Genomic DNA, 16,535 nt, shown 5'->3' with positions numbered 1-16,535 from the left:
TTGTGTGGGATTTTATCAAATGCCTTCTGGTAGTCCATATAAGCAACATTCGTAGACATTCCCCTGTCTACTACCTCAGTCATGTCTTCCAAAAAAAATTCATTGGGGCTCGTCACAATTATCAGGGCGTGAAGCGATTGTAAGGCTGTCAGTGTACAGGACTATCTTTCAGGGGTTGGGGTGCCAGGCATCTCCATCAGATACCTTGTGTACAAACAATATCTGTCACTTCATTGCATTACCAATTCATTGGTTGCGACAGACCTTTCTCTGTAGGATGTTGGCTGCAGAGTTAACCTGGAAGCTGTGAACAACCCACATTTCCATCAACCCTTCCTGGTTCACCTGACCTCCACCTCACCCTGCTTAGGTTTGACCCCAACTGATGTAATGTTACAAACATAACACAATTGACTGACACCAACCAGGAACAGGTGGGAGGGATAAATGATTGCAATGATGCTGAGGTGGCCAAGTTCCAGCTCTGGACAGCAAACTGTACAAGTCCCTCTCAGCTGACAGCAAGAAGGGGGAGAGTACGTTCGCCGCCATCCAGGAGGAGATCCTGGAAGCAATAGGCTTCAATGATGGAAATCCATTCTCCTGAGTAGAGAATACCCCACAGGACGGAGGGAAGCCCTGCAGACATTCACAGACAGGCTGTGGCCTCTGTACGTGAACGCTAGTGGAGGGCACCTGGACCAGGATGACCTCCAGGGGGTGTGACAGAGCCTGCTGGCTCTGCATCCTGGTGCCCAACAGCCTACTGAGGTTGTGAACCAAGGCGAAGCTCTGGTTTGACCCCAAAGACTCCCAAACCACCACAGAGACAGTGGTGAGGCAACTGTCTCCAGCATTTGGGAACGGCTCGGGGGAGGAGGAAGGGCCTCCCGGGGGTATGATACACGAGCTGAAGGTCCACCCAGGGTAGGAGAGAATGATACCGGGGGGAGGTAGCCCTCCTGATAAGAAGTGTGACTGCTTTGGGTGTGGGAGGAGTGGGCATTGGTGGAAGAATTGCTCCAACCAATGGAAGAAGGATGAGGGGAGGCATCTTTCTCTTGTCTGGCCGGGAACCGAGGTGGAGGGGGGGAGGGCCCCCCTAACTCCTTCAAGGAATTTATAGAAGTGTTCTTGGCAGCACTCAAAGGGTCAGGGTCACAGCAGCCAACGCACAAGCCCACCTACACCAGATGGTGGTAAGGCCACAGTGGAGGCCACAGGTCAAGCAGTGGCCCCAGACTGGGGAGTGCCCCTAGGGGAGGCCACAGGTCAAGCAGTGGCCCCAGACTGGGGAGTGCCCTAGGGGAGGCCACAGGTCAAGCAGCAGGCACAGATGGTGAAGAGGTCTCGGGGAGGCCACGGTTCCACAGGCCACAGAGCCAGGATCAGTCAAGAGTCCCTCAGGCAAGGCCAGACGCCTAGAGTCTGAGACTCGGGATGGTGCGGAGGACCCCATGGTTCCTAGGCTACCAACCGCCCAGGGGCAGGAGCAAGGGTAGGATATGAAGTTATTGACTAAAGTCTAAGATTAGGTTAGAGGTGTACATAATGTTACAGCGATTACACTAAAGTTTAAACTGAAGCTCACTTACCGAAATGGTGCCCAAGGGAGACAGGGCAGTTACACAAAACCTTACTCTGGGAGATGTTCCAAAGGTTCCACAAACTAGAATCTGAGAGACACAAATCAAGCAGACATATACACCAAGTACATTAGGGAACACTAATCCAAGGGGCAATCAGTTGGAGAGCATGGTATCAAGACCGCAGACCCCAACAGCACACGGTATACTATGGGCCAGAAGTGTAGTGTGTGTGAAAATTGTGTTCCTGGGGGGACATTTGGGGATGTACATTGTTTTCCTGTGTAAAGTCAAATTGTAAAATGAATTTAACATTTGAACCTGGTGTTGTCTATAGCAATATGTGCTGTATACTTCTTGTTTTGTCTTTCCTTAATCCTGCCTTGTGTTTTCCTTTCAGCGGATAATGCATTGTCTTTCAAGGGAGGAAATGTGTGTGTTGGGATTAGGTAATTTGGGGAACTGGCCTAAACTATTGCTTACCAAAATGAAACTCTAAGATGCAGAGTATCAAAGAGGGTATATTTAGGATGAGCAAAAATCCCCATCATCCAAAATACTAGACAAGTTTTTTGAAGAAGTAATGAAGAGGATTAATGAGGGCAGGGCGGTGAAGGTGATCTGTATGGACTTCAGCATGGTGTTTGACAAGGTTCCTCACGGTAGACTGGTTAGCAAGGTTAGATCACATGGAATACAGGGAGAACTAGCCATTTGGATACAAAATTGGCTCAAGGTAGAAGACAGAGGATGGTGGTGGAAGGCTTTTTTTTAGACTGAAGGCCTTGACCAACAGTGTGTCGTGAGGATTGGTGCTGATCCACTGTTTTTGCCATTTATATAAATGATTTGGATGTGAATATAGGAGGTATGGTTAGTAAGTTTACAGATGACACCAAAATTGGTGCTGTAGCACACAGTGAAGAAGGTTATCTCAGAGTACAATGGGACTTTGATCAGATGGGCCAATGAGCTGAACAGAGGCAGATGGAGTTTAATTTAATAAATGTGAGGTGCTGTATTTTGGGAAGGCAAATCAGGACAGGACTTATACATTTAATGGCTAGGTCCTGGGGAGTGTTGCTGAACAAAAAGACCTTGGAGTGCAGGTTCATTGCTCATTGAAAGTGGAGTCGCAGGTAGACAGGGTAGTGAAGAAGGCATTTTGTACACTTGCCTTTGTAGGAAAATAGGAGTTGGGATGTCATGTCACAGCTGTACAGGACATTGGTTAGGCCACTTTTGGAATTTAAAAAGCATCTGGATGGGCATATGAATAGGAAGGATTTAGAAGGATGTAGGCCAAACGCTGGCAAGTGGGACTATATTAATTCAGAATATCTGGTCAGCCTGGATGAGTTGGACCAAAGGGTCTGTTTTCCGTGCTGTTCAGCTTTATGTGCTTTGGTTCTATAACCTAAAAACGTGGCACTGCTGTGGTGGAAGATCCCAGACTTGAAAAACTCCGCTTTTTCTCTCTCCACACACGCTACCTTATTTTCTGTTTCCATTTGAAACAGTCTCTCAGTCTTGGAGCTGTTGAACTGTCCGTTATCAGCACCCCCATCCCCCCACAAACCCCGCCCTACCTGAGCTATAACAAAGCACTTTCCAACTTCACGTCCTGAACAATTATGGTTTAATTTGACAGCTACGCCTGTCCAATTCACAAGCCCCCAGCACAGGAAACAGCTCCTTTCTAAAGCAAATAAAGAATTCTACTGCATAGATAAAACGTCATTTTTATTTGACAGATGTGTTTATGTTCAGGTAAACAGTACAACTTGTGCTGACATTCTATTGAATCCTGGAACATTATAGCACAGGTAGGAGCTGCACAGTCCATCATGTCTTATGTTGGCTGAAAAGGAGCTACCCAACCAAATTCTAAACTTGACTTTGTAAATGATGGAAAACTAGAAACAGTGAAAGTTCATAGAGATTTTGAGGTCCTTGTAAATTGATCTTTAAAATGTCACAAACAGGTACAGAAATGATCAAAAGGCTAATGCAATGCTGGCCTTTAAATCTAGGGAATGAAAACACAAGGGGTTTGAAGGTTATACAAAGTCCTGCTTAGACCACACCTGGAGTCACTGAACAGTTCAGGGCACTACACTTTACAAAGGACATATGGGGTTCATGAGGGAAGAGATTGGATTTACCAGAATCATAATCAACATTTTGGAATCTAAAGTACAAGTAGTGATTATACAAAAGTTGTTATACAAACACTGAGCTTCCAATTCCTGAATAAAAGGGAAAAATGTTATTGTTGCGAACCGGGAGAGTTTTCCAACTCTGCATCATTGATGTAAAAATTATTTTATAAAAATACAGTACCCGTCATTCTAATCTACTAATGTACACTTAATTTAAAACATTAACTCTGTCATGTTAACCTTTTACATTACTTCTATACACCGGGCCCACTGACACAAAGGCAACAATATCATTTTAATTCCAGTCTCCAATCTTCATGTGTATTCTCCCCTGGACTCGCTACGGTTGGCACTGGGCAAGGAGGGACAGAGTGGGTCACAGTAATAGTTCATGCCACACAGACAGACTGTGAGTGGGTTGCTCACTCCACACTATAAATTCTTAATCCTTATCCGGATAAAGAGAGTTGCTGGTGACAGAGAGGCAGAGTCTTTGGACAACAGGTGGATGTGTCGATAACCTGTGGGTACAAACAGAAACTCACGTTAACTGGGCTACAAATTGCAGAGGAGCAGCAACAGTGCCTGGTTATCTCCTGAGCCCTATCCACATAGACCACTTTCCATGTTAATAATCTTCATGGTAACTTTGCTGCATTAGCCGCACCTCAGCTAGATGTTAACCAATTGCAAAAGTTAAGGTGAAGCTGTTAATTTGCCCAACTTCCCACTCTGGGCAGGAGTCTCTCAGAATGGGAAATTGGTCTCCAAGACCTGATGGAGACTCTGTGACTCAACAAATAGTCCCACACAGGCACAGAATGGGGTGAGAGAGCATTCCTGCTAATTTGTGCTGCGCTGTTGTAGAAAGTTTTTTATTCTGGCATTCCAACCACCTTGGTGCTTTTCCCGGAGGCTCATTACCGGGAAGCTGGGCGTCACTGGGATGTAATGGACGAAGAGGGATAGCACATGATGTGATGGGGTTTTCTATATGTTAGCCCATGTAACAGGTACAGAAATTAAAGTTCTTATTAGACAGCTATCAGGAAGTTTATTAACAACCGATTGTGTACAATAATATGACATCTCAGACTTATATAGTCTGAGTACTATGCTTATTTAGATTATTATTTATTAGTGAACTGGCTGACTGTCTAATTACTATAGAACAGAGTAAGTCGGAGACCTCTTATACTGAAGTGTCACATGGTGTGATATCATCTAGTGGTAAATATGCATTACGATGTACATAGATACATTATTTCAATGCAGTAAGATGACACTTTGGTAGATAGACCATGATCATAACTTGGTTGTGTAGCTTCATTCTGTAATGGGCTGTTGATGGATATATATCATGTTCCTTCAGTGTTTGGCTGTTGCGTGTTATGATACTTTCAGGTCACCACCCTATATAACAGATGTTAGACCGTGCACAATTCAGACCAATTGTCAATTTTAGTGTATGATTGTTTATACCAAACCAAAAAACCTGACGGAAAGTCACTGGAATCTCAATCCATGCTCAAATATCTGCTTTCTATCCTTACTATGCAGCCTTACGTTCTTTTAAGAATTGCCAATAGAGAAAAGGATCTTGTTGCCAGGCAGAGCTTCTCTATTTTTGTTTCTCTCCTTTTTGCTGTTTTAATGGTTGCTGCTTATTTTTCTTCAAAAATAAATAGCTTTGTCCTGCAGATTGAAGTATTGACACCATTAGGGCCAGAGTCAGTGGTAGACAGGGACATCGTTGGGCACAGGAATAATGTTGGGAGTGGGGAGGGCGTAACGTCAGGGGGAGAAGGCACTGAGGGAGAACAAAGGGCAGTGCGGGGGCAAAGGGCAGTTAAGGGGGTAAAGTGATGCTTACCTTCTTTCACACTGGTGAATGGGAGTGTAAACTGTCCGATGAAGTCATTGCTGGAGGCTGTGTCATAATCTTCAACAACAAACCGGATGACAGCAAGCTCGGGAACACTGATGGTAAATTGGAGCACTTCGTTCCAGACCGGATTAAATCCTGTAATCCAGCGAAAACAGAGAGACACTGTTAACCTGTCTGATGGAGTTTCAGCAGTTAACCTCACACTAAAAATCAAAATGGGCAGTGAAATTACAAGGGAATCCTCCTGTTCGTATTGAAAATTACAGCAGAACAGAAATGAGCCCTCTCAAGACAATGTGCCTCTTGTAGGTCGAACAATTCATCACAGTGCAGGAGGAAATCCTGACTGTATCACCCATGGGTTTACCAACAGCAGTGGGCACTTCAGCCATATTTAATGTCGGAAGAACACAGCAAGATTCAAGCTGGGGTTCTGATGGTCTGTACAGCTCATGGCCAATCACTAACTGAGTTGAGGTGCACATTTTATTTCCCCTGCGTCGATGCAATTCTTAATGTTTCCATACAAAACACCAAATGTGTCTGTCAGCTATTCAACTGCAGCAATTCAGTACAAAACAGGAAGTAGCAACAGCAGTATTGAGATACTTAGACACACCATTGACAGCATAACTGTCTTTAAAAGCTTACCGTTATTTTCAATATAGCGGGTCTTTTGCATGCTGCTATCATCAGGAACTCCGTGCACCTCCACACGCACCAGAGGATCCACTATGGAATTCTTTTTATCCTTATTCACTTTGGGGAGCTGTTGAGCTGTAATAATCTGCAAAAGAGATGTCAGTCTGAGAACTTCGGGCTCTACCACATTGCGTAGTTCACCAGAGATAGGAACCTGAGAGTGTGGTGGATCAAGAGAGCAAGGCACAAATTCGGCTGGAGGCACTGGAGGCATGAATGAGAATGTGTGAGAGAGAGAGAGACAGAGACACAGAGGGACAGAAAATAAAAAAGGAAAAGAAAGAATAGGAAAGAAAGATAAGGATCAGAAACAGGAGAGGCTGTCAGAGAAAGAATGAGCAACATAGCATTAATATGTTTGCAGAAGGGGTTCATCACGATGCGATAATAGAAAGCAAGGCCTTGTTAAAGGGCTAGCAATAACCTTTCAGAATGAAGAATGCTACTGTCTATTGGGTGATTGAGGACCTGATCTCGGAGTAAGTGGATGGCCCTTTAATAATCTTCACTTTTAGGAGGCAGGGTATGGTCCTTTTAAGAACCTTGCCTTTAAAGGCAATTCCAAGAAAAAGGCTTTCTCTGTCGCTCTGAATAAAAGTCACTAATTTTTCTATCACTTAGAGTATATATTCTGTCAACTGTTACAAAATCTCAAGTATCAGCCTAATTTGATTAAAGTTAGATTTTATCATTGATTTCACTTGTACCACATGCAGGCAGCTCAGAGTTTAAGGAAACTAATATTGATCTAAGCTCACATTGATGATCAGTTGTTTCCTGTCGAGACCTGCTCCCGAAAGCGGCCATGAAGGATCAAACCGAATGGATGCGTCCCTCATGAAACTGGGCTTCAGGATGTAGCCAGACCGACCATTCTGTCGGAACTTCCCTTTGTTTAGATCCATCTCCATTCCAGGTTTCTGGAAATTCAGTGCCACTGCAAGAAATAGGCAAAAAAAAAGGTCCTTTGTTAGGATAGAGCACACTAAAGAGAGAGGTGCTGTTAAAACTTTTCTTCTTGCACTGAACTGAACAATGCAAAAATACCAAATCTCAGGGAACAACAATTTAAATTACATGCAAAGAGAATGCTGGTTCTTTACCAAGTTAGAGAGAGACAGAGAGATAATAACTGATAAAAGGGGAGATATTGGAACAGCTGGCTGTACTTATGGTTATCTAAAGCAGATTTGCTCTAATGGTGTAGTGTTAGTGCCCTTACATCTAAACCAGAAGCCCAGGTTCAAGCCCTATCCGCTCCAGGGGCATGTAAAAATGTCGCTGAAAAGACTGATTAGAAAATATCTACCAGGACCAGATTGGATTCATCCACTGAGACCAAGAGAAGTAAAGATGGAAAAAAATAAACAAGATAAAATCCATCAAGAGATTGAAGAAAGAAGGAAAGTCACAGATACAGCAGTCAGAATGCTCCAATCCTTCCGAAGCACAGGGATGATGCCAGAGGATTAAAGAATTGTTAAAGTTACACACATTTTTAAAAATATAGGATGTAAAGAGGAACTCAGCAGCTACAGAGCTGACAATGTCATCTCAGCATTGGTTAGATTTCAGAATTGATAATCTAAGACCAAATTAAGAGTTATTTGGACAAGTGTGGATTAAATTAAGGAAAGCCAGAATGGGTTTATTAAAACGCGAACAGCGTCCAACTAATGCAATTGTTATCTCAAAAAAAAAGAGTTGATGAGGGCAATGCGATTAATTGTGCTTGACATGGATATGATAAAGCGACACACATGGGCTAACCTTTCTGACAAGCTCGTGGAATAAAACGGAGAGTAGCAGCATGGATATGATGCCAGCCAAGAGACAGGAAACAGAGCACAAGTTAACAAATGTTTGTCAGCTTTCGGGAAGGCATGCAGTGGCAATTTGCACCATTCACTATTGGTACCACTGCTTTATTGATATTTGTTAATGGCTTGGATTGTGTACGGCACAATTTCAACATTCGAGACTGGCAGAGGATCTTGCATGGATTATGAACTATAAGGACGTAGACAGGCTGGTGGATTGGACAGACACATAGGTAGGAAAAGCAAGGAGAGGTAACAAGGGAAAAGACAGAATTCCAAAGGGATTTCAGGAACATGTTGGGGTACACATAATCTTATAAAATGGCAATGCAGGTTGAGAAAGCAGTTAAAAGGGCATATGGTATCCTGGACTTTATAAACCAGATTATTGATTGCAAAACCAACCAAGTTGTGATGAACCATTATAAAACACAAACTTAACTCAGTTGGAGTACTGGATCTTATTCTGGGCACAACACTTCAGGAAAGATCTGAAAGGCTTACACCAAAGTGGAGAAAAAATTCACAAGACTGGTTGCAGGGATGAGGAATTTCAGTTATGTAGGCAGATTGGAGAGGGTGAAGCTGTTCTTAGTCAAGGGAGGTTGCCAGGACATTAGGTGGTGATTCCAAAGTTATGAAGGGTCTGGACAAGGTGGATTCCAAGAAACTGTCTCCTTCAGTAGAAGGTTCAAGAAGCAATGAACACAAATTCAGGTGGTTGGTGAAAAAGCCAAAGATCACATAAGGGATTTTTTTATGCAATTAGTGGTTTGGACCTTGGATGCAGTGCACTGAGAGGAGCATGATAGAGGCAGATCCTACTGCAGCTTTCTAAAGGAAATTGGAGAAGTATCTGAAGAAAAATAAATTGTAATTATGAGATAAAGGCAGAGAGAGAGAGAGAGAGAGAGATGGGACCAGGCACAGAGAAAAAGGCTTCTTTCTGAGATTCTACACTACAGGTGAATGACATGGACAATTGCAGGAGCCTCTCACCTAGCTGACAACCACCGTTCCACATCTCCTGAGGATTGAAGTTGGAAGAATGTATCCGTGAGCCCAATGGATAGACCTTGGACAGCTGCAATGTGTTGTGAAGGACAAAAGTTGGCCCTGAAAGGAGAAGAAAATCCAAACAATTCTTAGATACCCATTGGACAAGATAAACATGTTATCATCCCGAATTGAGGAATAGCTTCAGCTTTTGTAACCTGGCACAGTTTCAACACTTATAATGCATTGTGGGGAAATGTGACTAATGCAGAGTATGTAGCTTTAATTATTAAATATATTTTCTGACATAACACACCCAGCTTTGATGTTTGTTCAAACTGCAGCACACATCTGCAATTTGGGTGCAGGGGTCAGCTCTGGAAGTGAGAGCTTTGGCAGTAAATCACCAAGTCTGGCAGCTCACTGGTCAGTTTCTGCAATACCAACAGAAAGTCCACTAGAATATTGACCAGACCTGTGGAGAGTCAAGAACAACAGGGGCCAGCAGTATATGATAACCACGGAGCATTCTAATGGGGAATTCAGACGATACTTGTGAGAATGTGGCACAGAGAGTGGTTGAGATTAATTGTGCAACTGCATTTAACAGGAAGCTGGATGTGGCAAAACAGAGGTATAGTTCAAAAGAAGAGTTCCATTGGACTTGAAACGTTAACTCTGTTTCTCTCTCACACAGATGCTGCAAGACCTGCTGATTTACAACGTGCCCACGCTTCTCTCAGTAAACAGTGGTGGACAGATTGGAAAGAGAAATCTCATGGAAGAAGTTGGGTATAAGAGATGGCAGAGTGAGTGAGTTCAACTGATGAGGGAGCAGACAGGCTAGGCAGGCAGACCCATGGATAGGGTGGGGAAAGTAACACCATTTGCTTCATGCTCTTTTATTTCACCAATCGTTGGAAAGTTAAATCATTATACACTTAATGGTAAGGTCCTGGGGAGTGTTGCTGAACAAAGAGACCTTGGAGTGCTGGTTCATATGTCTTGAAAGTGGCGTCACAGGTAGACAGGTTAGTGAAGAAGGCGTTTGGTATGCTTGCCTTTATTGGTCAGTACACTGAGTATATGAGTTGGGAGATCATGTTGCGGCTATATAGGACATTGGTAAGGCCACTTTTGGAATACTCAACGTAATGCTGGTGTACCTGCTGTAGAAAGGATGTGAAACTTGAAAGGGTTCAGAAAAGATTTACAAGGATGTTGCCAGGGCTGGAGGATTTGAGCTATAGGGAGAGGCTGAATAGGCTGGGGCTATTTTCCCTGGAGCGGAGGCTGAGAGGTGACCTTATAGAGGTTTGTAAAATCATGAGGAGCATGGATAGGGTGAATAGATGAGGTCTTTTCCCCGGGATGGGGGACGCCAAAGCTAACAGTATAGGTTTAAGGCGAGAGGGGGCAAGATTTTAAAGGGACCTAAGGAGCAACTTTTTCACATAGAAGGTGGTGCGCGTATAGAGTGAGAAGGTGGAGCCTGGTACGATTACAACATTTAAAAGGCATCTGGATGGGTATATGAATAGGATAGGTTTAGAAGAATCTGGGCAAAGGGGACTAGATTAATTTAGGATATCTGGGGTCATGGACAAGTTGGACTGAAGGGTCTGTTTCTGTGCTGTACATCTCTATGACTCTAAGTCAAAATGCATAAAGTGGGAGCAAGACATTCTCTGGGAAGTAGCTATTCTGAGCGGCCAGATTCCTGTCCAAACATTTGACGTGCATTTTTGCAAAAAAGTTTTATCCTGGGGACTGGTTAAAAAAAAAAACATGAATTGGCTGCGACAGAAGAACTGAGTCCAAGGGGTTAGGGAATTTGGCACATTGCTGGTCAGAAACACCCATGCAGTTCAGAAAATTGTGTGCCAATTACAATTGGGGGACACCCATGTGGATTTCAGAAACTCCACGTCTCCTAACATAACTCCAAACGTAGCTGGCAAGAGCCCCATGGCATTTTTGAGAGACCCTTTCCAGTTGAATATGTCAACACAAATGCTTTCTCTCCTTTGTAACCTCTGACTGTAGTAGGTGCCATTTTCCATGAATACTTGGTGCTTGGTTGGATACAGATACTGCTGTTTGGCTGGTCACCTGGAGGTTGTTGTGTGAATCACTGTCCAGTACTGCACAGGCCATCTGTATACCCACACTGAATGGAGCAGGCTCCACACCACTCCCTCCTCCAATATACTACATTACATTTAGCCTGTTTCAACATCACTTTAAGAGAGAATATGTTAATGAATAATTAACTGGAATGTAGAGCATGTGACCAGCTGCTATGGCATCGTGTAAGAGAACTCTGGGCGGCATGGTGACTCAGTGGTTAGCACTGCAGCCTCACAGCGCCAGGGACCCGGGTTCAATTCCACCCTCGGGTGACTGTCTGTGTGGAGTTTGCTCATTCTTCCTGTGTCTGCATGGGTTTCCTCCGGGTGCTCCGGTTTCCTCCCACAGTCCAAAGATGTGCAGGCTAGGTAGACTGGCCATGCTAAATTGTCTGTAGTGCTCAGGTATGTGTAGATTAGGTGGGGTATAGGGGGATGGGTCTGGGTGGGATACTCTGAGGGTTGGTGTGGACGTGTTGGGCCGAAGGGCCTGTTTCCACACTGTAGGGATTCTACGATTCCATGAAAAAACTACAGCTGTCCTTCTCTGTTATAAGAGCTGCTGAATCTTTATAGCACATCTATCTGCTGAGGAATCCTGTAATATATCCGCAAATAAACAGGTCCTTAGTTTAGTCTATCATCCTTGGAAAGTTTGGCAACAAACAAACATAGAACCACAACTAAATCCATTCTGACGCAAAGCTACTGGGGGGAGTCATGGCAGGTTAATATGATCATTATTCCCAGAATCACTCAGAATCATAGAATCATAGAACCCCCAGAGTGTGGAAACAGACCACTCGGCCCATTGAGTCCACACCGACCATCCAAAGAGCAACCCAATCAAACCCAAATCCCCATACACTATAACCCAGCATTTCCTATGGCCAGTGTACCGGGAGGAAGAGACAGAGGAATCGAGCTGCTGAAAGGGGTTCTGCGTGATGATAATTCACTCTTCAATCTTCTGCAGCCCTGCTCCTCGACCTAACCCCACATTTAAATTTCAAGTTAGGCAGTTCCGATATTTGACACCCATCCACAATCCTTTGTCGCCAGAGCAGCTAATTATAATATTTATACCTTGCTCCTTACATGTCGTCAGCTCCTTAAGACCCCTGTTGAAAAATGTAATAGGATTTACTAGTTCAGACTTGACATCCCCCAGGAAAGTGTAACAGGAGGGCTCACCATTCTCAGCAATCAGTTTCCTGGCCTTGGTTTCAGAGAATGAGGATGTCTCGTGCGCTGCTTGCCTACTCCAAGTCTGCTCAAAACTCTGGAAGGGAGTGCTTTGGCAGTAAATCACCAAATCCGACAGCTCACTGGTCAGTTTCTGCAATACCAAAAAGAAAGTTCACTGGAATATTGACCAGGCCTGCGGAGAGTCAAGAACAACAAGGCCCAGCAGTATATGATAACCGCTGAGCATTCCAATGGGGAATTCAGAAGAAATTTGTGAGAATGTGGTACAGGGAATGTTTGAGATGAATTGTGTAACTTCATTTAACAGGAAGCTGGATGTGGCAAGACAGAGGTATAGTTCCAAAGAAGAGGTCCATTGGACTTGAAATGTTAACTCTGTTTCTCTCTCCACAGATGCTGCAAGACCTGCTGAGTTTCTCCAGCATTTTCTCTTCTTTATTTTAGATTTGCAGCATCTGCAGTATTTTACTTTTCGGTGGTACAATGTCATTGGTCTAGTAACCCAGACGCCCAGGTTAATGCTCTGGACTCAAATCCCATAATAATGGCTGGTGGAATTTAATTAATTCGAATATTAATTCATTAATAAATTAACAAGTTTTGGGGAATTGCCTCCTTCTGCACCAAAGCAATTCTGTAAAGCTAGTTTCACAGAGGGTCACCATGAATCCATCATTACCTGCTGTAAAAACCATCTCGCTCATTAATATGCTTTAGGGGAGGAAATCTGCCTTTTATTAACCTGCTCTTGCCTCCATGTGACTCCAGACCCACAACAATGTGATTGATTCTCAAATGCCCTCTGAAATGGCCCAGCAAACCATTCAGTTCAAGGCCAATTAGGAATGGGCAACAAATTCTCAACTTGCCAACATTCAGTGATAGAATAAAACAAGAGAGAAAGGAATAGAAAATTATCTCAATGGGCAAGGTTACAAAACATTAGGGGGGCTGATATGGAATTTAAGTATCACCACAGACCATTGGACCCAATGGCCTGTTTCTCTGTTGCAACCTAATGTTTACAAGTTGTGACCCAGTCAATGATACAGAAATGAAAATTTGGGATCTGGATATGATTTGAAGATCATGTGCTTTTACCAACACCCCACCCCAACTCCCATTGCCCAGCCCCGAATTAAGATGTTCTCGTGTTCCATTCTCTTTCTGAGTTTCGTCAGCCAAACTCTATCAACTGGGAAAGAAAATCTACAGATTTGTCTCTGCTGTTTATTCCAGAGTCAGCAATTCTACACAAGACTGTACGATTCCAGTGGAGAGGAAGTGAAACCTTACTGTCCCATAGAAGTGTTATACCACAGAAAGAGGCTATTCAGCGCATCATGTCCATTCCCACTTACCAGCACCTGGTCCATAGACTCGCAGTTTACATCGCTTTGGGGCAGATCCAGGTTCCTTTTAAATGAGTTGAGGGTTTCTGTCTGAACCAGCAAATTGGCCAGTGAATTCCAGACATCCAGCAACCCTCTGGGTGAAAATGTTGTTTCTCATGGCCCCTCTAATTCTTCTCCCAAATACCTTAAGTCTGTACCCCTCGAAACTGATCCCTCTCTAGTTGTGTATCCCATATTTTTTCTCAACAGTCTACCATGTGGGACCTTGTCAAATGCTTTACCAAATTCCATATAGACAATTTCTGATGACTATCCCTGATTAACTTGTGCCTCTCTAAGTAACAGTTAATCCTATCTCACATCGTTGATTGCAGTAATTTGCCCACCATTAAGGTCAGAGTGACCGACCTATAATTATTTGGCCTAATCCTTGCATCCTTTTTGAATAATGGTACAATGTTTGCAGACCTCCAAACTTCTGGTACCTTACCCGTGTCCACTGACAATTGGAAAATGTGTCCTCAGATCATCTGCTATCTCTTGCCTGCATTTGTTAAACAGCCTTAGATAAAACCATCTGGTCCTCGTGATTTATCCACCTTCAAGGTGGTCAATACCTCCAGTCATAGAGTTTTATAAAACATGGAAAGTGGCCATTTTTTTCATTATATTTATTTTGTATAATATTTCACACTCCTCCTCTTCAACTAGAATGCCTATGTCATTTCCTCTCCTTTGTGAGGACAGACACAAAAGACTCACTTAGAACTTTTTCCACATCTTTGACACTACACACACTTTATTGTACATCTCTGGTGGGCCCAACTCTTTCCTTCATTATCCTTTTGCTCCTAATGAACTAATAAAACATAATTTTTAATTTTAACCAGCTAATATTTTCACATATCCTTTCTTTGCTTCTCTAAATTCTTTTTTCATTCTACCCTTGTACTTTCCATATTCCAACTTCCTAAGATGTTACCTTTTTTGAGATTGTCACAAGCTCTACTTTTCAGCTTGATTTCACTCTGTACGCTTTTATTAACCATGAAACTCTAGATTCTGTTGTATGACCCCTCTTATTTATCAGGACACTCTGCCTGTAGAATCTTAGTTTGAAATCCTTCCACGGTATTTCCTTCCAGATGCTGTAAATGGTTGACTTTTGACAAATAATTTCTCAGCTTTGTAATGTTTGCCTTCCCTCAAATTAGGACTTTTACTCCTGTTCCAACTTTCACTCTTTCCATTATGATACTAAATCTAACTGCATTATGATCATGATCTCCAAAATGAATATCCATTGCCACTTCATCCAGAAGTGTCTTCAGAATTGTGCCTCTCTTCTTTGGCTTGTATGTGCTGGCTTAAAGATATTCACTTGAATTCGAGGCTCTTATTTGCCTTTCATACAGTTTATATCCCAGTTGATATTAAGGGAATTCAAGTCCCCAAACATTATTGTCCTATCGCTTTTACATTCAAGATTAGTCTACCTATTTTCACTTCTAACTCTCTGCACTATGTAGCACACGCCCAGTAGGGTGCGTGCACCCTTGTTTCCGAGTTCAATCCATATGGCCTCGTATGCTTCAGTTAGTGTGACATTCCTGCCACAAATATGATTGACTATTTTAACAATAATGCTACTCCCCAACTTGTTTTAATCCCCTTCTCTATCCTGTCTAAAAAGTCTACAGCCAGAGATGTGAGCTGCTCTCTTTGTCCAACTTTAAGTTAAATTTCTAACACAGCAATGATATCATGCTGCCATGTGTCTATCTGCACCTTCAACTCATTGGCTTTACTCATTATACTCCTTGCATTCATATACACACATTTTAATACAGACAATTTTCTGTGCTGTACATTTTTAAAATATCCACTTCATCTGTCTTTCAGAATCACTCATTAAAGTTTCTGCCTTCCATTCCCTGTTCTGAATTTGTCCTCAGGTTCCCTTCTCTCCATCAATGTAGTTTAGTCCCTCCCCAGCAGCAGCAAATCTCCCTGAGAGGATATGTATCCTGGTTCCTGTTCAAGTGGAGACCATCTGCCTTCTACAGGTCCTACCTTCACCAGGACTGGTCCTTCAGTCTCAGAATGTCTCTGATTCCTACCCTCCTACACCAGTTTTCCAGCCATGTGTTCAATCACTCAAATCTCCTATTTCTGTGCTCACAAGCACATAGGACTGGGAGTAATCCGGAAGTTCCTGCTTTCGAGGTCCTGCCTTTCTGTCTCCTACTTAGCTCCCTGAAATGTGCTTTCATGGCCTTATTCCGTTCCTAGCTACGTCATTGGTGCTAGCGTGGACTGAAAGCTCATCACCCTCCCCTAGAAGAATGTCTTGCAGTTGCTTGATGATGTCTTGCACTAAGTCGATAATGTACTAGCCTGGAGTCACATTGATGGCTGAAGAAATGTCTGTCTGATTCCCTGACAATGGAATCCTCTGTCATTACTGCTGTGACTATTCTTCCTCCACCCCCCCAGTCAGCTGAGTTGCCCATGATGCCCCACCCCGCTGACTTGGCTACACTCTCCTGAAGAACCACCAGTAACCAAAACGGAATACCAATCAGCAAGCACGACAGACTTGGGCAATTCCTGCTCAAGTTCCAAAACCCAGAGCGCAAACTTGTATAGCCCAGGACCACAGCAATCCTCCCAGTGACCGGCCAAGGT

The 16,535-nt window shown here is 43.3% G+C and overlaps 1 protein-coding gene across 1 annotated transcript in view; it reads right to left on the bottom strand.

Moving 5' to 3' along the window:
- Positions 1–3,328: 3,328 nt before the first annotated feature.
- The window catches only part of LOC109933642 (1-phosphatidylinositol 4,5-bisphosphate phosphodiesterase delta-3-like), a 59,079-nt gene continuing 45,872 nt past the window's right edge, over positions 3,329–16,535 (bottom strand). Inside the window, exons 10-15 of the mRNA XM_020532665.2 lie at positions 12,478–12,622; positions 9,158–9,274; positions 7,097–7,275; positions 6,288–6,423; positions 5,622–5,771; positions 3,329–4,269 (exon numbers count right to left, since the gene is read on the bottom strand). Coding sequence (XP_020388254.1) covers positions 4,181–4,269; positions 5,622–5,771; positions 6,288–6,423; positions 7,097–7,275; positions 9,158–9,274; positions 12,478–12,622 — 816 coding nt within the window. The 3' untranslated portion in view covers positions 3,329–4,180. The remainder of the gene's footprint in view (positions 4,270–5,621; positions 5,772–6,287; positions 6,424–7,096; positions 7,276–9,157; positions 9,275–12,477; positions 12,623–16,535) is intronic.

The sequence above is a fragment of the Rhincodon typus genome, chromosome 30, assembly GCF_021869965.1.
Source record: "Rhincodon typus isolate 14 chromosome 30, sRhiTyp1.1, whole genome shotgun sequence".
NCBI classification, from domain to species: domain Eukaryota; kingdom Metazoa; phylum Chordata; class Chondrichthyes; order Orectolobiformes; family Rhincodontidae; genus Rhincodon; species Rhincodon typus.
Note: the sequence above shows the minus strand (reverse complement) of the source record. Positions and strands in the feature narration are given on the sequence as shown.